At 39.6% G+C, this 27549-nt stretch overlaps 1 protein-coding gene across 2 annotated transcripts; it reads left to right on the top strand.

The window, feature by feature from the left end:
• The first annotated feature begins 589 nt into the window (after positions 1 to 589).
• LOC133644495 (SERPINE1 mRNA-binding protein 1-like) lies at positions 590 to 26417 on the top strand. 2 transcript variants are annotated; one of them, XM_062039015.1, is made up of 9 exons: positions 590 to 975; positions 18128 to 18317; positions 18381 to 18521; positions 20781 to 20852; positions 22781 to 22855; positions 22987 to 23158; positions 25477 to 25521; positions 25586 to 25822; positions 25891 to 26417. In XM_062039015.1, exons 1-9 carry the CDS (start codon positions 720 to 722, stop codon positions 25945 to 25947), a joined length of 1245 nt encoding a protein of 414 aa, XP_061894999.1. In that variant the 5' UTR covers positions 590 to 719; the 3' UTR covers positions 25948 to 26417. The 2 variants fall into 2 exon arrangements, with proteins under 2 accessions (XP_061894999.1, XP_061895000.1); XM_062039016.1 differs by having other exon boundaries at positions 591 to 975; positions 22990 to 23158.
• Positions 26418 to 27549: the final 1132 nt, after the last annotated feature.

The raw sequence follows: 27549 nt of genomic DNA, 5'->3' as shown, positions 1-27549 counted from the left end.
TTGATCATACTAAAACATTATTAGATATATTATATTTTATATATATATATATATATATATATATATATATATATATATATATATATATATATATATATATATATATATATATATATATATATATACATACATACATGTATGTATATATATATATATATATATATATATATATATATATATATATATATATATATATATATATATATATATATAATTTAAAAAAATATACAATATTTACATTAAAACATCATTCATCAATGTAGTTACTGTGTTTGAAACCTTAAAGTTACCGACTTTTAATAGGGCTTCTAAATTGCGTATTCATCAAATCTGACAGAAATAATAACACAATGGTTTGTAAACATGTTTGCATCAATATCGTCATGAGTAGCGTGTTGGCCAGTGTGTAAAACAGTTTAGAGTCGAAAGTTGCAAATAAAAGGTGTGACGAATTTCTTAGTGACCGCAAACAAGAGCAGTGTTTGAAATGCATGACTTCTGTGGCATTGTGGGTAATGTAGTTGTAACCGGCGTGTTTGCCATTGCTTGGGGCGTCCCCCGGACTACAAGCCCCACCCGCGCTGTCGGAAGTTCACGGATGTGTATCGCGCCGGAAGAGAAGGAGCTCCTTTCCCCAGCCATCTTGTGGCTTCACCGAGCGAAGTGTTCGCACCAAGCCTCATAGAATCGGAGGAACATCCTGCTGAAGGGGCGCCATCATGCCCGGACAAATGCAAGAAGGTTTCGGCATCGCCGTGGCCAACCGATACGACCAGTTATTGGACGATGAATCGGACCCGTTTGAGCTGATCAAGCAGGCCGAGAAGAAGAAGAAGGAGGCTGCCGCTGCTGGCGCCGCCAAGCCCGCAGCGCCGGCCAGCAGACAGCCCAAAAAGGAGTCCCAGAAGGACAGGAAAACCCCGCTGGGCGACAAGAAGGAGGAGACGCAGACGCCGGCCCCGCTCAAGAAGGATGGTGAGCATATTTGTGCTTTAAAGCCTCATTTCGGAGTAAATGTTAGCTCATAGCCTGTTAGCAACGCGCGTCGAGCCGCGGCGACGGCATGGCTGCCTCTCCGTGGAACAATGGCCGCCCAAAACACGCTTTTATCCCCGCTAAGTGCGCTTCTCGCATAACGTCACATCACATATTGCTTTGTGGGAGGCCTCCTGGCTGGCACAGGCCTGCCCCGGCACACTTGACTCGTCTACGGCTTGCTTCTCGTCATTAGCCGCAAATACCAGTTAGCCAGCTCACGTTACGTGTTAATAACCTGCTCGATACACGCGTGTCCGTGGGAGAATTAAAGTGGCCGATGTGGACGAGCACGAAGTCACTGTGGAGAGCAGCTTGTCAACAGAGGCGCGCACCTCGTGCTTCCACACGAGCATGCGGGTCTCCAAACGGTGGGGCACAACCCAAAGTGCCCCATGCTGTACCCTCAAACTACTTCACCTGTCTTTCACACTTAAAAAGTAGGACATTTGTCTAGTTTTTATTTTTGTAAATTCACAACACGCGTGTTTAGGTCCCCAAACAGTGGGGCACAACCCAAAGTGCCCCACGTGGACCCCGACTTAAACAAGTTGAAAAAATGTATTCGGGTGTTACCATTTAGTGGTCAATTGTACGGAATATGTACTGAACTGTGCTGATCTACTAATAAAAGTTTCAAACAATCAATCAAAAGCAGTACCCTCACGTGACCCAGACTACTCCACCTGTCTTTTAATCCCTCGCCTTAAAGTAGGACACGTCTAGTTTTTATTGTTTTAAATACACAACACGAGTGTTTAGGTCTCCAAACGGTGGGGCACAACCCAAAGTGCCCCATACAGTACACAAACTACTTCACCTGTCTTTTAGTCTTTCACACTTAAAAAGTAGGGCATTTGTCTAGTTTTTATTATTTTAAATTCACAACACGCGTGTTTAGGTCCCCAAACGGTGGGGCACAACCCAAAGTGCCCCACGTGCGACCTTGACTTAAACAATATGAAAAACGTATTCGGGTGTTACCATTTAGTAGTCAATTGTACGGAATATGTACTGAACTGTGCAATCTACTAATAAAAGTTTCAATCAATAAATCAAAAGCAGTACCCTCATGTGACCCAGACTACTCCACCTGTCTTTTAATCCCTCGCTTAAAAGTAGGACATGTGTTTAGTTTTTATTGTTTTAAATACACAACATGAGTGTTTAAGTCTCCAAACGGTGGGGCACAACCCAAAGTGCCCCATGCAGTACACAAACTACTTCACCTGTCTTTTAATCTTTCACACTTAAATAGTAGGACATTTGTCTAGTTTGTATTGTTTTAAATACACAACACGAGTGTTTAGGTCCCCAAACGGTGGGGCACAACCCAAAGTGCCCCATGCAGTACCCTCATGTGACCCAAACTGTAGAACATTTGTCAGTTTTTATTGTTTTAAATACACAACACGAGTGTTTAGGTCTCCAAACGGTGGGGCACAACCCAAAGTGCCCCATGCAGTACACAAACTACTTCACCTGTCTTTTAGTCTTTCACACTTAAAAAGTAGGGCATTTGTCCAGTTTTTATTATTTTAAATTCACAACACGCGTGTTTAGGTCCCCAAACGGTGGGGCACAACCCAAAGTGCCCCACGTGGACCCCGACTTAAACAAGTTGAAAAACGTATTCGGGTGTTACTATTTAGTGGTCAATTGTACGGAATATGTACTGAACTGTGCTGATCTACTAATAAAAGTTTCAAACAATCAATCAAAAGCAGTACCCTCACGTGACCCAGACTACTCCACCTGTCTTTTAATCCCTCGCCTTAAAGTAGGACACGTCTAGTTTTTATTGTTTTAAATACACAACACGAGTGTTTAGGTCTCCAAACGGTGGGGCACAACCCAAAGTGCCCCATGCAGTACACAAACTACTTCACCTGTCTTTTAGTCTTTCACACTTAAAAAGTAGGACATTTGTCTAGTTTTTATTTTCTTAAATTCACAACACACGTGTTTAGGTCCCCAAACGGTGGGGCACAACCCAAAGTGCCCCACGTGCGACCTTGACTTAAACAATATGAAAAACGTATTCGGATGTTACCATTTAGTAGTCAATTGTACGGAATATGTACTGAACTGTGCAATCTACTAATAAAAGTTTCAATCAATCAAAAGCAGTACCCTCATGTGACCCAGACTACTCCACCTGTCTTTTAATCCCTCGCTTAAAAGTAGGACATGTGTTTAGTTTTTATTGTTTTAAATACACAACATGAGTGTTTAAGTCTCCAAACGGTGGGGCACAACCCAAAGTGCCCCATGCTGTACCGTCAAACTACTTCACCTGTCTTTTAATCTTTCACATGTAAAAAGTAGGACATTTGTCTAGTTTGTATGGTTTTAAATACACAACACGAGTGTTTAGGTCCCCAAACGGTGGGGCACAACCCAAAGTGCCCCGTGCAGTACCCTCATGTGACCCAAACTGTAGGACATTTGTCAGTTTTTATTGTTTTAAATACACAACACGAGTGTTTAGGTCTCCAAACAGTGGGGCACAACCCAAAGTGCCCCATGCAGTACACAAACTACTTCACCTGTCTTTTAATCTTTCACACTTAAAAAGTAGGGCATTTGTCTAGTTTTTATTATTTTAAATTCACAACACGCGTGTTTAGGTCCCCAAACGGTGGGGCACAACCCAAAGTGCCCCACGTGGACCCCGACTTAAACAAGTTGAAAAACGTATTCGGGTGTTACTATTTAGTGGTCAATTGTACGGAATATGTACTGAACTGTGCAGTCTACTAATAAAAGAATCAATCAATCAAAAGCAGTACCCTCATGTGACCCAGACTACTCCACCTGTCTTTTAATCCCTCGCTTAAAAGTAGGACATGTGTTTAGTTTTTATTGTTTTAAATTCACAACATGAGTGTTTAAGTCTCCAAACGGTGGGGCACAACCCAAAGTGCCCCATGCTGTACCCTCAAACTACTTCACCTGTCTTTTAATCTTTCACATGTAAAAAGTAGGACATTTGTCTAGTTTGTATTGTTTTAAATACACAACACAAGTGTTTAGGTCCCCAAACGGTGGGGCACAACCCAAAGTGCCCCATGCAGTACCCTCATGTGACCCAAATTGTAGGACATTTGTCAGTTTGTATTGTTTTAAATACACAACACGAGTGTTTAGGTCCCCAAACGGTGGGGCACAACCCAAAGTGCCCCATGCAGTACCCTCAAACTACTTCACCTGTCTTTTAATTTTTCACACTTAAAAAGTAGGACATTTGTCAGTTTCTGTTGATTTAAATACACAACATGCGTGTTTAGGTCTCCAAATAGTGGGGCACAACCCAAAGTGCCCCATGCAGTACCCTCATTATGTTTTATTTAACTTTTATTAAAGGGATTGTTGGGACCTATAACGGTAAGAATAAACCCACTTGTTCAAATAAATGCATCAATATCAATGTATTCAATTCTCTTTTAGATATATTTAGCTGATATGTTCCATACTTTACAGGGTTTACCAAAATTTTGGGTGAGAACCCAAAATGAGTCACCTTTGGCCTTTTAACCCTCGATGTGCACATTCTGCTTATTTTCTTTGATTGTCAATATTTTCTAAAATATTGTATACATTATAATAAGTAAACAACAAATCATATTCAACTTTACTAGGATTTGTTTTGTGTTTGATCACAAGTTAAGTGTAGCTTTTGGGTGTTTTTATTGGGGAAATCTGTAGTTTGTGTGACACAGATAATTAATTACAGGATAAAATAACGTGAAGATTTGATGTAAAATTAAAAACAATGTTTTTCTTACACTCATGAGAGGGATGGTTTTGGCACAGAAGGATACAACTATTTAGAAGGCCCACAAACATGTTTATTGTTGTAGTCAGAAATTTAGTTTCAGTTGATGTGTAGCTTTGGGAAAGTCACCCAAAGACGGCTGGGCTCTTGTTCCAATTGTGCACGAGTACTGTGTTGGTCCTGATTAGCACGTGTAAAAGGTGTGCTTTAATGAAGATGTGTATGAGTACGGTGTTGGTCCTGATTAGCACGTGTAAAAGGTGTGCTTTAATAAAGATGTGTATGAGTACTGTGTTGGTCCTGATTAGCACGTGTAAAAGGTGTGCTTTAATAAAGATGTGTATGAGTACTGTGTTGGTCCTGATTAGCACGTGTAAAAGGTGTGCTTTAATAAAGATGTGTATGAGTACTGTGTTGGTCCTCATTAGCACGTGTAAAAGGTGTGCTTTAATAAAGATGTGTATGAGTTAGGGCTGGGCGATATGTTGATATACTGGATATATTGCGGGTTTGTCTCTACGATATAGAAAACGACTATATGGTGATATTGGAGTATACGTTCTCACGCAGTTGCTTTTAGCTGCGGGGCATGAAACTGCATGCGTTTCTCACTCTTTCCTGTCTCTCCTTCTCACAGAGACTTAAACCAAGCGCACCTTCTCACATACGTCACCTACTGTCACGTGAGCAACGTCACACGCTGCCGCGGAGCAGACAAGTAGCGACATGGTAACGTTAGCTGTGATGCTAACAGCTAACAGTGTGGTTTGAGTGGTAATATGAGAGAAAGAAGGTGCGAATCTGGTAACAAATGGAGGAATAATTAATTCCCAAGAAAAACAGCACGGGGTCCATCGTCTGACGGTGGTTTGGCTTCAAGCGGGAATATGTCTTTACATGTCAACATCTCCGTTCGGTGCCACACCAACTAAATGCCGAAGCAACTATTTCCACATCAACACCGTAGGACATATACTATTTGATATGCAGCTCATTTTTATGTGACACTTATTGAAATATCTTGTGTCATCATGCACAAAAGTGCACTTTATTTGTTTTAAACAATTGTAGTGGCGTTCTGTACAAAAAGTGCACTTTAGTGTTTTTTTGAAATATCATCTTAGTGACATCATGCACTATAGTGCACTTATAGCTTGTTTTAAAATGTCTCTGACAATCTTGCACTTTCTGTTTTGGAAATGGCATGAATGTTTGTGCCACTGCTTGATAACAGTTTAATAAATACACTTTTGCTAAATTGACTTAGTTGTGATTTCCCTCTCTGCATGAAAGTTTAAAATGAGCATATATTATTGAAGTATGAACAAGAATGTTTTAATGTAGACACGTAGAATCATCATCATACTGCTGTGATTATATGCATCAAGTGTTCATTCAAGGCTAAGGAAAAATATCCAGATATATATCGTGTATCGCGATATGGCCTAAAAATATCGAGATAATAAAAAAAGACCATATAGCCCAGCCCTAGTATGAGTACTGTGTTGGTCCTGATTGGCACGTGTAAAAGGTGTGCTTTAAAGGCCTACTGAAATGAATTTTTTTAATTTAAACGGGGATAGCAGATCCATTCTATGTGTCATACTTGATCATTTCGCGATATTGCCATATTTTTGCTGAAAGTATTTAGTAGACAACAATGAGGATAAAGATCGCAACTTTTGGTATCTGATAAAAGAAAAGCCTTGCCCCTACCGGAAGTAGCGTCACGTAGTCAGTTGATCGCCTCCTCATATTTTCCTATTGTTTTCAATGTAGCTAGAGCGATTCGGACAGAGAAAGCGACGATTACCCCATTCATTTGAGCGAGGATGAAAGATTCGTGGATGAGGAACGTTAGAGTGAAGGACTAGAATGCAGTGCAAGACATATCTTTTTTCGCTCTGACCGTAACTTAGGTACAAGCTGGCTCATTGGATTCCACACTCTCTCCTTTTTCTATTGTGGATCACGGATTTGTATTTGAAACCACCTCGGATACTATATCCTCTTGAAAATGAGAGTCGAGAACGCGAAATGGACATTCACAGTGCCTTTTATCTCCACGACAATACATCGACGAAACACTTTAGCTACGGAGCTAACGTGATAGCATTGTGCTTAACTGCATATAGAAACTAAATAAATAAATCCCTGACTGAAAGGATAGACAGAAGATCAACAATACTATTAAACCAGGGACATGTAAATACACGGTTAATGCTTTCCAGCCTGGCGAAGCTAAAAAATGCTGTTGCTAACGACTCTATTGAAGCTAACTTAGCTACGGAGCTAACGTGATAGCATCATGCTTAACTGCATATAGAAACTAAATAAATAAATCCCTGACTGGAAGGATAGACAGAAGATCAACAATACTATTAAACCAGGGACATGTAAATACACGGTTAATGCTTTCCAGCTTGGTGAAGCTTAAAAATGCTGTTGCTAACGATGCCATTGAAGCTAACTTAGTATAACGGGACCTCACAGAGCTATGCTAAAAACATTAGCGCTCCACCTACGCCAGCCAGCCCTCATCTGCTCAACACCCGTGCTCACCTGTGTTCCAGCGATCGACGGAAGGACGAAGGACTTCACCACGATCATCCGTGCGGTCGGTGGCTAGCGTCGGCTAGCGCGTCTGCTATCCGAGTCAAAGTCTTCCTGGTTGTGTTGCTGTAGTCCCCCGCTAATACACCGATCCCACCTACAACTTTCTTCTTTGCAGTCTTCATTGTTCATTAAACAAATTGCGAAAGATTCACCAACACAGATGTCCAGAATACTGTGGAATTATGAGATGAAAACAGAGCTTTTTTGTATTGTATTCAATGGGGTACCGATACTTCTGTTTCACTGGTTACGTCACGCGCATACGTCATCATCCAAAGACGTTTTCAACCGGAAGTTTAGCGGGAAATTTAAAATTGCACTTTATAAGTTAACCCGGCCGTATTGGCATGTGTTGCAATGTTAAGATTTCATCATTGATATATAAACTATCAGACAGCGTGGTCGCTAGTAGTGGCTTTCAGTAGGCCTTTAATAAAGTTGTGTATGAGTACTGTGTTGGTCCTGATTAGCATGTAAAAAAAGGTGTGCTTTAAAAGCCTTGTGCATGAATAACTGTTGGTCCTGATTGGCACGTATAAAAGGTGTGCTTTATTGCATGAATAACTGTTGGTCCTGATTAGTACATGTAAAATGTGTGATTTAATAGTTGTGTATGAGTACAGTGTTGGTCCTGATTAGCACATGTAAAATATGTGCTTTAGTGCATGAATAACTGTTGGTCCTGATTAGCACATATAAAAGGTGTGCTTTAATAACACAGTGCATGAGTACTGTGTTGGTCCTAATTAGCACATGTAAAATACGTGCGTTAGTGCATGAATAACTGTTAGTCCTGATTAGCACATATAAAAGGTGTGCTTTAATAACACAGTGCATGAGTACTATGTTGGTCCTGCTGATTAGCACGTATAAAAGGTGTGCTTTAATAACGCAGTGCATGAGTACTATGTTGGTCCTGCTGATTAGCACGTATAAAAGGTGTGCTTTAGCGCATGAATAACTGTTGGTCCTGATTGGCACGTATAAAAGGTGTGCTTTAATAACACAGTGCATGAGTACTGTGTTGGTCCTGATTAGCATGTGTAAAAGGTGTTTTTTAGCGCATGAATAACTGTTGGTCTTGATTGGCACGTATAAAAGGTGTGCTTTAATAACACAGTGCATGAGTACTGTGTTGGTTCTAATTAGCACGTGTAAAGGATGTTTTTTAGCGCATGAATAATAGGGATGCAAATTATCGATTATTTCATTAATTGATAGTTGATAACCTTATCGATCGATCATCGATTAGTTGATAAAGCGGCGTTTTCCCCCCATCTGAGATTTCCCCTCAATAAGGTACAAAATCAAAATCAAAATTTTGCTGGTATAAAATACAAAGGACATTGTATTCCCTAATCAAATGTTTATTTGATACAAAAGTAAGTCATCTTTGTAACATGAGGAATATAATATAAAGTGCACTTTAGTCTTGTCACACATGCAAGACTTGGTAGTGGCAGCAGCCATAATAGCTAGCTTTATTTTATATAATCCCTCTTGAACTGGGAAAGGTGCCTAATGCCTATCTGTCAACTTGAAAAAATACAAGGAAGACATCCCTGAAAATTGTAACAGCAGGCAGCAAATAAGTAAGCCTGTTGGCTGTTGCAGTCTGCTGCAGAACTTCACCTTTGGACTCAGGTGAGGCTGACAAGAACTGAAGTGAAAAAACATGTCACTCACTCACTACTGTAAAGACAAGAAAAATAAAGTAACATCAAGTGCACAACATGCACAATGCACATCTTAGTCTGTCTCACAAACTATTAGAAGGCTAGCAGCCTGCAAGCTGCAACATTAATTGAATCCCTCTTGAACTGGGAAAAGTGCCTATATGACAGTCAACTTGAAAAAATATAAGGCAGACATCCCTGAAATTGTAAGTAACAGCAAAATAAGTAAACCTAAGCCTGCTGCAGAAGAACAGTCATTGATTCAACTTAACATTTGGGCTCAAGTGAGGCTGACAGAAGAACTGAATGAAAAACATGTCACTGCATAAAATAAAATAAAGTGCATGCACTATGCCCATCTTAGTTTGTCTCTCACAAACTATTAGTGTAAACATTAATGTAATAATCAGTCAGCTTGAAACAGGCTGACAACAACTTCAAGTAAACATTCCTGAAAGACAATGGTGATCGTGATAGTAAAATATATCTCGAGAAGGGATTTGGTAGTCTGGCTCACAATAGTTCATCAACTCACGAAACCCCTTGCCATCCACAATGCTTATAGGCAGCATATCCTTTTCAACCATGTTGCAAATCCTCTGGGTGATGCCCTCTGCCCGTGCGTCATCACACACCGCTTTTCTTTTGGAAAACGCTTCGGCGACGGAGGGCTGGCCTGGCCGTGCTCCGCCTCCACTCTCTCCTCCAAGCACAGCGGCATGTAAACTTTTTAGGTGGTAATTTAACGAACTGGTTGAATTGTTGTACTTCAAAACAGCCTTACATATTTTGCACGTTGCATCGTCCTCTTTTAGGGTGAAATGTTCCCACACAGCACTTCTCTTGCGTCGCTTCATGTTTGTTTTTCTTCTCTCGCATGTGGACTCTCATGTGTACAGCGGACATGTAGGGCTGGTCACGTGATGGTGTTGCTGCTTGGAAAAAGTACAATAAGCAACAACTCCCTCGTGTGGACTAGCGAGGTATAAACTCAGCATTACCTTCACACAGAAAACCACCGCACCGACCGTGACAGAACGGAATTGTCAATTAATTGAAATCGTTAATTTTAATCGGGTAATTTCTTAACGGCAATTAATCGAAAATCGATTAATTGTTAACATCCCTAATGAATAACTGTTGGTCTTGATTGGCACGTATAAAAGGTGTGCTTTAATAACACAGTGCATGAGTACTGTGTTGGTTCTAATTAGCAGGTGTAAAAGATGTGCTTTGGTGCATGAAACTGTTGGTTCTAATTAGCACGCGTGCATGAATAATTCAGGATTTGCAAGAGTGCCGCGGACCAGCTCACGCACGCCGGCGTGCTCTTTCCGTTTTTCTTTAAGTCGTCGCGCCCGAGGAACGTCACCGACACGCCGCAGCCGTTCCACATTCCAGCGCTAAATATACACAGAGTTCCTATTTGTGCTGACGCTGCAACAAATCCGTTCAATTTTGGTCAAATCCGCTAGTGTTGGACAAGCAGTTATGCACCAACACTAAATAAACTATGTGGTTACCTTTCCAAATAAAATACTCCCTCTTCAAGGCGGATGGTGTTTTACACTTTGAAATACGACAAATGTGGTGAAGTGGACAAAGCCGCGACAGAAGGCGGTGGGGATTGGCAGAGGGCGGTGAAGCCGTTTGGCATGGAGTATAAATGTGGGTGTGCTGGCCTCAGAGGAGATGGAGCAGGTGCTCCTGTGTGCTGCACAGCTGCTACACGGGTCTATTTCTGTAAGGAGGACGACTCTCTCTGCTCGTCAGCCATGATCACCTCCTCCTGCACACACACCAGCAGCACCATCTTGGAAAACAGCCATGTTAGTTAGCCATGCAGTCAAATTGTCACTTGGAATGATATCATCATTCTTTGTTGGCGCACTATCACAAACCTGCATGATGTGGGTCAAAGTATTAATTATTTGTGAGTCAATATTGGTGTGTATCACAATGTCAATTAGGAATGTCCTGATCAGATACGATCCGCTTTGAGTCCTGATTTCCAACTGACAATAGATCATGGAATGTTTTGTAGCAAGTTACCACAATAAACGCGTTCAGAAAGCTTATCTTATTACATGTTGAATTTGCTGGTATTGTTGTATATCCCATGTACCAATATTTTGGTACCGGTACCAAAATGTATTTCTATACTTTTTGATACTTTTGTAAATAAAGGGGACCACAAAAATGGCATTACTGGCTTTATTTTAACAAAAAAAAACCTTAGGGTACATGAAACATATGTTTATTATTGCAATTGTCCTTAAATAAAATAGTGAACATACTAGACAACTTGTCTTTTAGTAGTAAACAAACAAAGACTCCTAATTAGTCTGCTAATGTATGCAGTAACATATTGTGTCATTTTCTATCATATTATTTTGTTAACATTATAAAAGACAAGTGGTAGAAAATGAATTATTAATCTTACTTGTTCATTTACTGTTAAAATCTGCTTACTTTTTCTTTTAACATGTTCTATGTACACTTCTGTTAAAATGTAACAATCACTTATTCTTCTCTTCTTTCATACTTTACATTAGTTTTGGATGATACCACTAATTTGGGTATCGATCCGATACCAAGTAGTTACAGGATCATATATTGGTCATAATTTAAGTCCTCATGTGTCCAGGGACATATTTCCTGAGTTTATGAACATAATATACATTTTTGAAAAAAGATTTTGTGATGATAAAGAAATGTAATCGTAGTAGTATCGACTAGATACGCTTTTGTACTTGGTATCATTACAGTGGATGTCAGGTGTAGATCCACCCATGGTGTTTGTTTACATTGTGACGCCGGTGAGCTACAGTAGTGAAGCATGTTTAGCTATTCCTCGTCCTACAGGGATGATACTTGTGAGAAACTTACTTTGTCATCATGAAGACAACGATTAGTGATTTAGAAGTAGATAAAACACTGCTGATGGTGGATGGACGTTAGCCGCTAGCTAGCTAGCCAAGTTTTAAAGTACCCCTTTGAGGGCCTTTTAGTGTTGTAGCTTCACCTTTATCGTTAGTTTTTAAGCCAAATTGCGTCCATTCTCCCTTTTCTGTCTACACACCGTGTCTGCCTGTAAGTACTCTGTGATTGCGCGTTGCCGAACATGCTCCTCTGCTCGTAAAACCAGCAATGTCACGACATGACGCGCCGTTTTCCCGTAAAAAAAAAGAACTTTATAGAGGCGGTATAGTACAGAATATGATTCATTAGTATCACGGTACTTTATACTAGTACCAGTATACCCTAATTTGTAGTATTGAATGCCACATACAATAAAGTGTTTAGTGCACAATAAAGAAAAACTAAATATAAAACAATTGGCTTTTTGCCCCTTAAAGTCATCTTGTATCAGAGACAGCCAACCACCGATCAGTTAAAAAAGGTAAATAGCCGATCAGCATCGTGACATCTGTAATACGAATGATATAGGAATGTAACGATTAGCGGTATCAATGATAAAACACAAATGCCAATGTAGGGCTGGGCGATATGGCCTTTTTTTAATATCTCAATATTTTTAGGCCATATCACGATACACGATATATATCTGGATATTTTGCCTCATCCTTGAATGAACACTTGGTACATATAATCACAGCAGTATGATGATTCTATGTGTCTACATTAAAACATTCTTCTTCATACTGCATTAATATATGCTACTTTTAAACTTTCTTGTAGAGAGGGAAATCACAACTAAGTCAATTTAGCAAAAGTGTATTTATTAAACAGTTATTAAGCAGTGGCACAAACATTCATGTCATTTCCAAAACAGAAAGTGCAAGATTGTCAGAGACATTTTAAAACAAGCTATAAGTGCACTTTTGTGCATGATGACACTAAGATATTTCAATAAGTGTCACATAAAAATGAGCTGCATATCAAATAGTATATGTCCTACGGTGTTGATGTGGAAATAGTTGCTTCGGCATTTAGTTGGTGTGGCACAGAACGGAGATGTTGACATGTAAAGACATATTCCCGCTTGAAGCCAAACCACCGTCAAGACGATGGACCCCGTGCTGTTTTTCTTGGGAATTAATTATTCCTCCATTTGTTACCAGATTCGCACCTTCTTTCTCTCGTATTACCACTCAAACCACACCGTTAGCTGCTAGCATCACAGCTAACGTTACCATGTCGCCACCTGTCTGCTCCGCGGCAGCGTGTGACGTTGCTCACGTGACAGTATGTGACGTATGTGAGAAGGTGCGCTTGTTTTAAAGTCTCTGTGAGGAGAGACAGGAAAGAGTGAGAAACGCATGCAGTTTAATGCCCCGCAGCTAAAAGCAACTGCGTGAGAACGTATACTCCAATATCATGATATAGTCATTTTCTATATCGCACAGAGACAAACCCGCGATATATCCAGTATATTCCATATATGGCCCAGGCCTACGGCAATGTTTCAGGCACAGCCATGGACATAGACTTTAGTCACGGCCACAAGTATATTGGCAAGTTGGGGGAAACCCAGGTCATAACCTTTCCTTTGTGTCAATGGTCTTTTAATGCTCTAATGGTATAAACTTACTTTGAATGGCGGTCAATGTTTTGAACTTAAATTAATATATATGTTAATACCAATACCATCGTCTGAGTGTGCAATTTAAGAAAAAGTGTTTTGTTTTTTTTAAAAATTGGAGACATTGTGAGTTTCCCAGGGACCCCTCCAATCACTAGCTGTGGGTCCTGGGGACTCACTACCATGGAAACCTAACATCACTGCAACCCTATGCTATATGGATTTTAGAACAGGCTACTTACTCTGTATGAAGTGCAAGTCAGATACTTTAAAGATGAATAAAGTATCTATCAATTATCTAAGCAGTGTAGCTTCCTGCCTGCTTTCAGTGCAACACTTTTAGAGATAACGGCTAAAATGATAAGCTGCGGTTAGTGTTACCGTTTCAAATTAGAATGATTGTAAAACTGATTGGTAACACTGAAACTCAAAGATTGGTGATGCTGTACTGCTCATTTACCAGGGAAACATGCATGCGTTTTTTTAATCATATGTGTAGCTATGATAAAGAACACATGTTTTATTATTCATAGTTTGCTCAACAGTAATAGAATATTGTTATATGCTATAAGTGACCAGAAATCCGAGATCAAAACTGGGAATATAATCCCAGAGAAGGGGGAAAAAACGGTCAGCTATTTTTAAGTTCAAGAAACAATGATTAGGTTATATATATACATGCATATATTCTACATAAACAATGTATGAATACATTAGATATCTATATATCTTAGGGACCTATAGACTGCAGAGAGTTTATTCTGTCTTGACACTTTGTATTGATATTTTGTCTTACATTCTTCCCTTAAATGATCATGTTTACAGGGATTGTTTTATATGTATTTTTTATGTATGTCACTTTGGATAAAAGCGTCTGCCCAATGCTTCAACTTAAACATATATAAACACCTGAAAGTCTTTATATCAGCTAAAACCACCAATCTGTTTCACTGGATTCAGAATAAAACCAAATTCTGTTTTACCCAACAATGAACAATCAAAGATCTTAGCTCCTCAACTCTGGTAATATTATTTTCACAAAATTCAACCAATAGTACGTCAATGTTAAATCTTACTTGTGAAAAGTAATCCCCCGATTCCTATTTTCGGAAAACGCTGAACACCATCTTTGTTTTCTACCTGTCAAATGTCAGTTTAGGCTGCTCGCCGGCTTCTCATGACCACTTCAAGATGGCGGCCAATTTTCTCGCGTCACAGCAGCCAATGCTGCGTATACTTATAAGATGTCTATGGTTGTAATGGGCACCTATATATTTACTTATTTTTATCATTTTAAGCATAAAACGCATTACAACGTTTGCTTTTTCCCACCAAATACACCACTGATCGTTACATGAGAGCCAACAAACATAATCAAACATCACTTACTGTACAAGGTCTGCTGTCATTAGCATGCCGACCGCTAGGATGTTCATATATTCCCATTTAGATGAAGAATGACTCATCATCCTTATGAAGAAGAGGGGGGTGGAACAAAGTGTATTTTCGTGTCATTCTCGCCGTTATTAGGTCTAAATTGTCTGTCAAATTGTCCCAACTTGTCGGAATACGACCTCGTCCTTTTACTATCCAGGTGAGACACGACGGAGAATAAACTTCCACAAGTGAGGAAACATCTTACCGCTCGATGATGTCAACATCGGTGCTGCTATGAATAGTTCATATGCGCGTATATTAACTTTTTGACTTATACGTACTTGGTTAATATTCAAGTCACAAAATGTAAATGGAGTACTGTTTTGCAGTTTATGGATGGTTATTTATTGGGTTTTATGAGCGGAATAGAGGGCCTCCCAACGGACCTTGTTGTTGTGGATCATTAACACGTGTCCCTTTGCCAAAAAAAATGCATCCACCAGTTCTGTTGTTCCACGTTGGTCTCACATGTGTTTGCAGCAAAGGGTGAATGTAACTGGGTTTCCCCTAGACTGCCAAGATACCTGTGGCGGTGGGGGCGTGGTCACATGATGTCATTGAGTACCGTATTTTCCGCACCATAAGGCTCCCCGTGTTATTAGCCGCACGTTTAATGAACGGAATATTTCAAAACTTTGTTTACCTATTAGCCGCACGTTTAATGAACGGAATATTTCAAAACTTTGTTTACCTATTAGCCGCCCCGTGCTATTAGCCGCACCTACGCTACGCTAAAGGGAATGTCAACAAAACAGTCAGATAGGTCAGTCAAACTTTAATAATATATTACAAACCAGCGTTCTAACAACTCTGTTCACTCCCAAAATGTAATGTGCAAATGTGCAATCACAAAAATAGTAACACTCAAAATAGTGCAGAGCAATAGCAACATCAATAACTCAACGTTGCTCATACGTTAGTGTCACACAACACACAAAATAAACATTTAAAGCTCACTTTCTGAAGTTATTACTCATCCACAAATCCCTCGAATTATTCTTCTTCGGTGTGCTTCACTTGTTTTTTGACACCATCGATGATGTGGACGCGCATGCAGTCGTAGATCAACAGGAACGGCGCTGCGTGAAAAAAGTCACCCGGTGTCTTCGCGTAAACGTCTATCAACCACTCGCTCATCTTTTCTTCATCCATCCATCCCTTTGAGATAGCTTTTATGATGACGCCGGCCGGAAAGTTCTCTTTTGGCAAGGTCTTCCTTTTGAATATCACCGTGGGTGGAAGTTTCTGGCCGTTAGCATGGCAAGCTAGAACCACAGTAGGACGACTTCTCATTCCCTGTGGTGCGAATATTCACCGTACGTGTTCCCGTTGTATCCACAGTGCGGTTCACATGAATGTCAAAAGTCAGTGGAACCTTGTACGCGTGTCTCTTAGTAGGAGACATTTTGTTGTCTTTACAGAAACACACAAATGAAATGAAACGTAATATCCGCGCGCTTCTTCTTCTACGGGGGCGGGTGCTCACCTTGGCGGTTGCTTACAGTAGAAGAAGCGCTTCCTCTTCTATGGGGGCGGTTGCTTACCGTAGAAGAAGAAGCGCTTCCTCTTACGGGGAAAAAAGATGGCGGCTGTTTACCGTAGTTGCGAGACCTAAACTTTATGAAAATAAATATGAATATTAATCCATATATAAGGCGCACCGGGTTATTAGCCGCACTGTCTGCTTTTGAGAAAAATTGTGGTTTTTAGGTGCGGCTTATGGTGCGAAAAATACGGTAATTTGCATAATTTTCGATATGATTTTCTTTAAAAAGGCTCAACAAATGTATACATACACTTAAAACAAATCTGTTTTTATTCATTAGATTAACTTTTTTTTTTTTATCGTTTTGCCATATTTTTAATTGTTGCTGCGTTTTGTAGTGTACTTTGTTGAAGTTTTTTCAGAATTTTAATGACTTTTAAACTAGCAACACATGTAGCATCTTCTTCTGGCGTCATTATAGAATGTAGTCATGTTTGGAGACTCTACATCTGTCCCTCCATGACCCCTGACCAAAGAGCACTGCGGCAAGCACGACGTCATACTTGCTTGGCGCTGTTGCTCTAGATTCACTTTCCCTTTTAAAAAGCCGCCACTGTCCTCTTAATGTTTGCACATTTTGTACGTCTGCAATACACCACGTCGCACGTCCACATCACAGACATGCTGACAACGCTTCAGACAATGCCGATGGTTTTGTTAACATCTGTTTTGGGTGATCAAAATCTTTTTTCGGTACATCACTAGTCAATAGTGCTGAAATAATAGGCTATACATATATCAATTCATACTGTAACGACCAGCTAATGTTTTATGTTCCTGTGGTTTGGACTTGATGTCAGTTTTTCCCACGTTTGCAAACACACCGTCCGTGCCTGAAAGGTGATTGGCGGAGAATGAGGAAGTGTTGTTGTGTGTCGAGGGAAGCAAAGACTCAAGGAGACAAAAGTGTTTTCATGGGAGCTAAAACCTGTTGGAATTGTGCTCTTGGTTGTTATCATACGATTGGTAATAAAAGGTAAAAACATTTCCTTCAAAGGGCTACAATATATTTAGTTTTAAGTAAAAAAAAAAAGATGCCCTTTTCAAGGTGTGGTGGTAATAAAATGCTGTGGCTGCGTGCCACATTCACTTGCATTAAGGGGAAACCTTGATGTATCATGGGAGCTAAAACAAGAGAGCATAGGCTAAAGCCAAGGGGGAAGGGCTAAAACAAGGGAGAGTATTATCTGCAAGGTAAGCAAAAACAAATATTTGTCACAAGTTAGTGTTTAAAAATTGACAATAACGTGATTGAACATTGTCATTAAAGTAATGCTACTTTTCCAACATCTATGCATCTTACAGCAATTTAAACTATCGGGATTTGTAAGCAATTATTGTGAATTGGTGCTGAATCAAATGGTCATTTTGAAAATGGGAATGGAAGCGTTTGTTATAAGAGACCCGCAACCAATGAAATAAAGGTTTACTGCATTGTTTGAATAAATATATTTGTAGCCGTCTGTAATCCTCAAATGTGATGTCATCCCTAGGCGCCGGCATGAGGAGAATGGGCCGCAGGCCAGAAGGCGAGGGTCCGAGACCCCAGGGCGGCCAACAGGGAGAGGGACGTTTTCCCGCAGACAGACGGCCGATGGACAGGCGGCCACCACCCCGCCGCTTCGAAAGACCCCCCACTGACGCCAGCGACAAGCCTGAGGGCGGAGAGTTCTCTGTGGAGAAGTAGGTTCCCCTTCGCAGAAGAATCCAGGTGGGCCAGTTCTCATGTTTGATTTCCACCCTCAGACCAGTTGGCGACCGGCCAATGAGAGGGCGTGGCGGCGCCCGGGGAGCCCGAGGAGGCAGAGGGCGCGGCATGGGTCGCAGCGACGGCTTTGACTCCAGAGGGAAACGGGAATTTGACAGGCACAGTGGCAGCGACCGATCGTAAGTACTTTTCTACTATCATGAGTACGCTTTTACTTCAGTAATATCCACTCTCTCAGAAGTACTTTTCTACTTCTCAAGACATCTGTACGCTTTTTCTACAGTAATATCCACATTCAGAAGTACTACATTAAGAAGTACTTTTCTACATCTCAAGACATCTGTACGCTTTTTCTACAGTAATATCCACATTCAGAAGTACTTTTCTACTTCTCAAGACATCAGTATGTCTTTTTCTACAGTAATATCCACATTCAGAAGTACTTTTCTACCTGTAAAGACATCAGTACACTATAATGTCTTTGTACTGTAATATCAATATTAAACAGTACTACATTCAGAAGTACTTTCTACCTGTGTACAGCTCTGGTAATGGGTACCTTCGCACCCACCTCCACAAATGTACTTCAAAATGTAACAATCAAAATAAATATGACTTTTTTTTGTTTACTAGGGCCTGCATATATAATATGCATCAGTTTGACCATTTAAAATCAACGATAATAAAAAGGAGATACTTGGAAATAGCATAAAAATGCCCCAAAAACTTGGAAAAACGCGATTCATAGCGTTACTTTTTGGTGTAACCATCATGAGCGTTCTGTTCAGGTATATTTCTTTTATATTTTAATAAATCATCATATCTATGTATTACTAAATTTAAATAGGTATTGATCAATGTTTAAGCTGTGTGTATTTGATTTCAGTTTGCTTTTAACATCTTATTTAGCATTGTAGTTGAAACTTTTACAACCTTGTGTTGCGCTCATGATGGCGTAACCAAACTAGATTTCATTGAATGATTTTATTTTGAATATTTATTCCCTTTTTTACATTTAGTATATTTAAATATTCATTTATAAACATTGAATACATTTCAAATATCAATAAAATGCAATTGCCTTCATCTTATAGGGTAATGTTTAGTTACACCAAGTCATGAGCGTAACACTAATAAGCTTCATCACTTTGACTTGTAATATCTCTAATTCTGGTGGTGTTTTATGCTTTTTTCTTTTTGGAACATGTACTATACATATAATACAATAAAGTCCCATGTAAAATTAGGTTTCTAGCAATACTTTAATTTTGCCTTTGAAAGTAACACTCCAATGCCCATTAGTGGAGCTGTACACACCTATAAAGACATCAGTACACTATTATGTCTTTGTACAGTAACATTTATATTTAACAGTACTACATTGTACTGCACTGTCCTAAAATATCCTTGTAGTATTGTATCTTTTGGTACTTGTCTGCACGTTCATGTCCACACAGAAGCAGCGACACGTTATTCATGGATGTTCAACATTCTCATTTCATTTATTTAATCCATTTTTGAAAATGTTGAATCGAAATAAACACGATTCTTTTGAGCACTCATATGCATGTAGGAGTCACATTCAATTCCAAATAGTTACTGGGGAAAAAAGATGCACATTTAAAGCATGGAGGAACATTTTGTATGATATTTGAGCTGGTATGTAAATAATAGTCTATAAAGAGTACATTCTTACATACAATATATTACTTCAATTTGTTTTCGTGTTTAAAAAAACCAACGTATTTTAAAGTGTGGCGGCTTTTATTTTGCCATGGCCGTGCGCCACATGTAGGGAACATGGGGCGTCGGCGTGGCTCGGTTGGAAGAGCGGCCGTGCCAGCAACTTGAGGGTTCCAGGTTCGATCCCCGCTTCCGCCATCCTGGTCACTGTCCTTTGACAAGACACTTGACCCCCCCTGCTCCCAGTGGCACCCACACTGGTTTAACTAACTTAGATACAGTTGGGTTTCACCATGTAAAACGCTTTGAGTCATTAGAGAAAAGCGCTATATAAAAAGAATTCACCTCACATAGATTGAGCAAAGTGTGTTTTTTAATCATGTATTTCCATAGTTTTAATGCGGTATTACAAACTGTGTTTTTTTTTGTTTGTTTTTTTACCTCCGTTATCACTAATACCATACCACCGCACAGTTAGCATGAGCCTTTGGTTCTGTTCAACACTGGGAACATGCCAGAATATTCATGAAATATGGCAATTCTCTCAAGTACACCCCTTTTAAAAGCCCCGCTTTGTATTGCAAACGGGGTATTTGTATTGTCACAAATGTGTTTGAAGAAATATTATTGATCAGAAGGATCCGCAGATGATAAATATTGATGGTAGTGCACTTTATTGGTCCAATTAGCAGCTGCGGTGTAGGATTGTAGTGCTTTAACGTGTGTGATCCTGCCTAAAGCAAATGTTGTTCCAGTGGTCTGAAAGGGGAAGAAAAGCGAGGCGGAAGTGGATCTCACAACTGGGGCAACGTCAAAGATGAAATCAAGTGAGTTTCAATTTACACCTGAAGTTAAATGCCTTCAGCTGCATGCTTTTGCTCATAGAACAGCTTCGTTCTGTTCAGTCGTCAATTAGACCTCATTACTAAAGTAAAATAATGACATGTGATTGAGTTATAAAGTGAAATAATGACTTGATGTAGTTATAAAGTGAAATAATGACTTGATGTAGTTATAAAGTGAAATAATGACATGTGATGTAGTTATAAAGTGAAATAATGACATGTGATGTAGTTATAAAGTGAAATAATGACTTGATGTAGTTATGAAGTAAATTGATGACTTGATGTAGTTATGAAGTGAAATAATGACATGATGTAGTTATGAAGTGAAATAATGACATGTGATGTAGTTATAAAGTGAAATAATGACTGGATGTAGTTATAAAGTGAAATGACTTGATGTAGTTATAAAGTGAAATAATGACTTGATGTAGGTATAAAGTGAAATAATGACATGATGTTATGAAGTGAAATAATGACATGTGATGTAGTTATAAAGTGAAATAATGACATGTGATGTAGTTATGAAGTGAAATAATGATGTGTTGATGTAGTTATGAAGTGAAATAATGACATGTGATGTAGTTATGAAGTGAAATAATGACATGATGTAGTTACGAAGTGAAATAATGACATGTGATGTAGTTATGAAGTGAAATAATGACATGTGATGTAGTTATAAAGTGAAATAATGACTGGATGTAGTTATAAAGTGAAATAATGACATGATGTAGTTATAAAGTGAAATAATGACTGGATGTAGTTATAAAGTGAAATAATGACATGTGATGTACCGTAATTTCCGGACTATAAGCCGCTACTTTTTCCCCTCGTTCTGGTCCCTGCGGCTTATACAAGGGTGCGGCTTATTTGCGGCCTGTTCTTCTCCGACACCGACGAAGAGGATTTCGGTGGTTTTAGTACGCAGGAGGAAGACGATGACACAATGATTAAAGACTGACTTTTCATATAGCGGTAGGCTGGTTATTTTGATAACGTACAGGCGAGCACTTTGTATTACTTTGCACCGTTGTATTATTTGTACTCTGCACGAATGCTGTTCGCCATGTCAAAGATGTGAAAGTTTGATTGAATGATTGAAAGATTTATTGTTAATAAATGGGACGCTTTGCGTTCCCAAACAGTCATCTCTGTCCCGACAATCCCCTCCGTGGTAGCAGGAACCCCTATATACTACGCTAATTACACATCAAAACCCTGCGGCTTATAGTCGGGTGCGGCTTATATATGGAGCAATCTGTATTTTCCCCTAAATTTAGCTGGTGCGGCTTATAGTCAGGTGCGGCTTATAGCCCAGAAATTACGGTAGTTATAAAGTGAAATAATGACATGATGTAGTTATAAAGTGAAATAATGACACGATGTAGTTATAAAGTGAAATAATGACATGTGATATAGTTATAAAGTGGAAATAATGACATGTGATGTAGTTATGAAGTGAAATAATGACTTGATGTAGTTATAAAGTGAAATAATGACATGTGATGTAGTTATAAAGTGAAATAATGACATGTGATGTAGTTAAAAAGTGAAATAATGACATGTGATGTAGTTAAAAAGTGAAATAATGACATGGGATGTAGTTATAAAGTGAAATAATGACATGGGATGTAGTTATAAAGTGAAATAATGACATGGGATGTAGTTATAAAGTGAAATAATGACATGGGATGTAGTTATAAAGTGAAATAATGACATGATGTAGTTATAAAGTGAAATAATGACATGATGTAGTTATGAAGTGAAATAATGACATGATGTAGTTATGAAGTGAAATAATGACATGTGATGTAGTTATATAGTGAAATAATGACATGTGATGTAGTTATGAAGTGAAACAATGACTGGATGTATATTATAGTTGTGAAGTTTTGACTGTTTGATGTTGACAGTGAACTTAACCAATCAAACGTGACGGAGGAGAACGCTGAAGGAGAAGAACATCCACCTGCCGACTCTGAGAACAAGTAAGTTCTTCTTATGCTTGGAGTTTAGTTTGGGGTCGTGCAGTTGACTCATTGTGTGTGTGTGTGTGTGTGTGTGGGTGCGTGTGTTTGCACGTGTGTGTGTTTGTGCGTGCTTGCGTGTGTGTGTGTTGAAGGGAGAATGAGGTGGAGGAGGTGAAAGAGGAAGGACCCAAGGAGATGACATTGGACGAGTGGAAGGCCATGCAGAACAAGGAGCGCACCAAAGTGGACTTCAACATCCGCAAAGCCAACGAGGGAGCTGACTGGAACAAAGGATTTGTGCTGCACAAGTCCAAGGCAGAAGTGAGTCAACTCTAGGTGCACCTGTACAAAGTTGCTGGCTTTAGTGGCAGCTGACAGTAGTTGAAGGTTTTAGTTGTACTAACATTACACGTCATATACTGTAGCACCCTCTATGGACAACTGAAGGTATTACTAGTTATTGCTGTGTTATTTTACAATCTTTTTACTAACATTACACGTCATATACTGTAGCACCCTCTATAGACAACTGAAGGTATTACTAGTTATTGCTGTATTATTTTACAACCTCTTTACTAATATTACACATATACTGTAGCACCCTCTATAGACAACTGAAGGTATTACTAGTTATTGCTGTATTATTTTACAACCTTTTTACTAACATTACACATATACTGTAGCACCCTCTATGGACAACTGAAGGTATTACTAGTTATTGCTGTATTATTTTACAACCTTTTTACTAACATTACACATACTGTAGCACCCTCTATGGACAACTGAAGGTATTACTAGTTATTGCTGTATTATTTTACAATCTTTTTACTAACATTACACGTCATATACTGTAGCACCCTCTATGGACAACTGAAGGTATTACTAGTTATTGCTGTATTATTTTACAATCGTTTTACTAACATTACACATATACTGTAGCACCCTCTATGGACAGCTGAAGGTATTACTAGTTATTGCTGTATTATTTTACAATCGTTTTACTAACATTACACATATACTGTAGCACCCTCTATGGACAACTGAAGGTATTACTAGTTATTGCTGTATTATTTTACAACCTTTTTACTAACATTACACATATACTGTAGCACCCTCTATGGACAACTGAAGGTATTACTAGTTATTGGTGTATTATTTTACAATCTTTTTACAAACATTACACATCATATACTGTAGCACCCTCTATGGACAACTGAAGGTATTACTAGTTATTGGTGTATTATTTTACAATCATTTTACTAACATTACACATACTGTAGCACCCTCTATGGATAACTGAAGGTATTACTAGTTATTGGTGTATTATTTTTACAACCTTTTTACTAACATTGCACATCATATACTGTAGCACCCTCTATGGGTAACTGAAGGTATTACTGGTTATTGGTGTATTATTTTACTACCTTTTTACTAACATTACACATACTGTAGCACCCTCTATGGACAACTGAAGGTATTACTGGTTATTGGTGTATTATTTTACTACCTTTTTACTAACATTACACGTACTGTAGCACCCTCTATGGACAACTGAAGGTATTACTGGTTATTGGTGTATTATTTTACTACCTTTTTACTAACATTACACATACTGTAGCACCCTCTATGGCCAATGAAGGTATTACTGGTTATTGGTGTATTATTTTACTACCTTTTTACTAACATTACACATACTGTAGCACCCTCTATGGACAACTGAAGGTATTACTGGTTATTGGTGTATTATTTTACAATCTTTTTACTAACATTACACATATACTGTAGCACCCTCTATGGACAACTGAAGGTATTACTAGTTATTGGTATATTATTTTTACAACCTTTTTACTAACATTGCACATCATATACTGTAGCACCCTCTATGGGTAACTGAAGGTATTACTGGTTATTGGTGTATTATTTTACTACCTTTTTACTAACATTACACATACTGTAGCACCCTCTATGGACAACTGAAGGTATTACTGGTTATTGGTGTATTATTTTACAACCTTTTTACTAACATTGTACATCATATACTGTAGCACCCTCTATGGGTAACTGAAGGTATTACTAGTTATTGGTGTGTTATTTTACAATCTTTGTACTAACATTACACATCATATACTGTAGCACCCTCTATGGGTAACTGAAGGTATTACTAGTTATTGGTGTGTTATTTTACAATCTTTGTACTAACATTACACATCATATACTGTAGCACCCTCTATGGGTAACTGAAGGTATTACTAGTTATTGCTGTTTTATTTAACACCCTCTATGGACAACTGAAGGTATTACTAGTTATTGCTGTTTTATTTTACAACCTTTTTACTAACATTACGCAAATAGACATTCCTCTGTCACACCTGCCCACTTTTCTAAAACATGCTCAGGTGTGAGTGATTGCCTCATTAGAGCCTTTTTAAATTGAGCTGAGATTATGGCGTGGTAATTGTTATTGTGCAATAAGGGTTGTAGAAGACATATTTTCCACAGGTGTGATCTACTTTCCATCACAATGTTGTATTTATTCAGTAATCACCTTAAAGATGAGAAGAAACACAGATCCTTTACAATTGAGAGGATGCTCACTCTGACCAAAGTTGACCAACCGTTTCTTCTGGCTTCTTTCTCAGGGCAAAAAAGATGAGCTGATAGACCCGGAAACCTTTGAGTCCAAGGTGAGCCTGGTGTTGATGTACGTGGTTGTGTATTCTATGGCCTTCATCGCACTTCTCCCGGCAGATGGATGACAACGAGCACCACTTCCGCAAGCCGGCCAACGACATCACGTCCCAGCTGGACATCAACTTTGGAGAGCTGGGGCGCCGTGGGCGCGGCGGCCCGCGTGGCGGCGGCGGCGGACGGGGCGGACGTGGGCGCGGCGGCCCCGGCGGCAGCACCGGCCCTGGCGGCAGCAGCAGTGCTGTCGGCGGCAGCGAGGTGGCCCCCAGGCCAGCACGCGGAGGACGCAGCGAGAAGGTAAAAGTTTGAAGAGCATACCATTCTCACCCAGGAATGTTGACTAATCAGCGCCCCTCCCCCGTCAGTCGTCGTCCTCAGTGCCCAACGTGGACGACCCCGAGGCCTTTCCCGCCTTGGCTTGAAGCCTCCTGAGCACCTTGCATGTTTGGATCCTTCAGCAAAGCAATGATGGAGTGGAGGTGAGGACTGCCTTTTAGCCAATGGAAAGCAAAACCAAGGACTTGTTGCTACTGTGGAGCAGCACATTGCTCCAGGTTTTCTACTTCTGGCTTCACACCATTTGTTTCAGAGCGCATCTTGTAGTCGCGCATTGTGCCATCCGCCCTTCCCCCTTCTGTCGTGCACTGGACCGCCGCTTTGCTCTTTTCTACTCTTCTTCTCCAAACACCTCTTCTTCTCGTGCTCCCAGGAAGCAACCTTAGGTCATTGAGTTCTTTCCCCCGCTAACTGTTGACACACTCCTCCTCTGCCACACGCACCACTGCATCATGGCTCTGAAAGAAATGTAGTGGTTCACTGCGCTCAACATGTGTGAAGTCCAGCCCTGCTATTGATGCCTCTGTCGCTAAATAAAGATGGTCGCTCAATTCTTCTCATGGTCCTTTCATTTTGACAACTTCTAATGTCACCTCTTATATAAGTAAAACACCTGCACGTCACCTTTAATAGTGGTAATACACCTGCACGTCACCTTTTATATTGATAATACACCTGCACGTCACCTTTTATATTGGTAATACACCTGCACGTCACCTTTTATATTGGTAATACACCTGCACGTCACCTCTTATATTGGTAATACACCTGCACGTCACCTCTTATATTGGTAATACACCGGCATGTCATCTTTTATATTGGTAATACACCTGCACGTCACCTTTTATATTGGTAGTACACCTGCACGTCACCTTTTATATTGGTAGTACACCTGCATGTCATCTTTTATATTGGTAATACACCTGCACGTCACCTCTTATATTGGTACTACACCTGCACGTCACCGCTTATATTGGTACTACACCTGCGTGTCACCTTTAATATTGGTAATACACCTGCATGTCACCGCTTATATTGGTAATACACCTGCACATCACCTTTAATATTGGTAATACACCTGCATGTCACCTCTTATATTGGTAATACACCTGCACATCACCTTAAATATTGGTAATACACCTGCACGTCACCTCTTATAGTGGTACTACACCTGCACGTTAACTTTGATATTGGTAATACACCTGCACGTCACCTTTTATATTGGTAATACACCGGCATGTCATCTTTTATATTGGTAATACACCTGCATGTCACCTTTTATATTGGTAATACACCTGCACGTCACCTTTTATATTGGTAATACACCGGCGTGTCACCTTTTATAGTGCTAATACACCTGCATGTCACCTCTAATAGTGGTTATACACCTGCATGTGACATTTTATATTGGTAATACACCTGCATGTCACCTTTTATATCGGTTATACACCTGCACATCACCTTTAATATTGGTAATACACCTGCACGTCACCTTTAATATTAGTTATACACCTGCATGTCACCTCTAATAGTGGTGGTACACCTGCATGTCACCTTTTATATTGGTTATACACCTGCACGTCACCTTTAATATTGGTAATACACCTGCACGTCACCTTTAATATTGGTAAAACACCTGCTCGTCACCTCTTATATTGGTACTACACCTGCACGTCACCGCTTATATT

This window comes from Entelurus aequoreus, linkage group LG27 (assembly GCF_033978785.1).
Source record: "Entelurus aequoreus isolate RoL-2023_Sb linkage group LG27, RoL_Eaeq_v1.1, whole genome shotgun sequence".
NCBI classification, from domain to species: domain Eukaryota; kingdom Metazoa; phylum Chordata; class Actinopteri; order Syngnathiformes; family Syngnathidae; genus Entelurus; species Entelurus aequoreus.
This window is presented reverse-complemented; position numbering and strand designations above follow the sequence as displayed.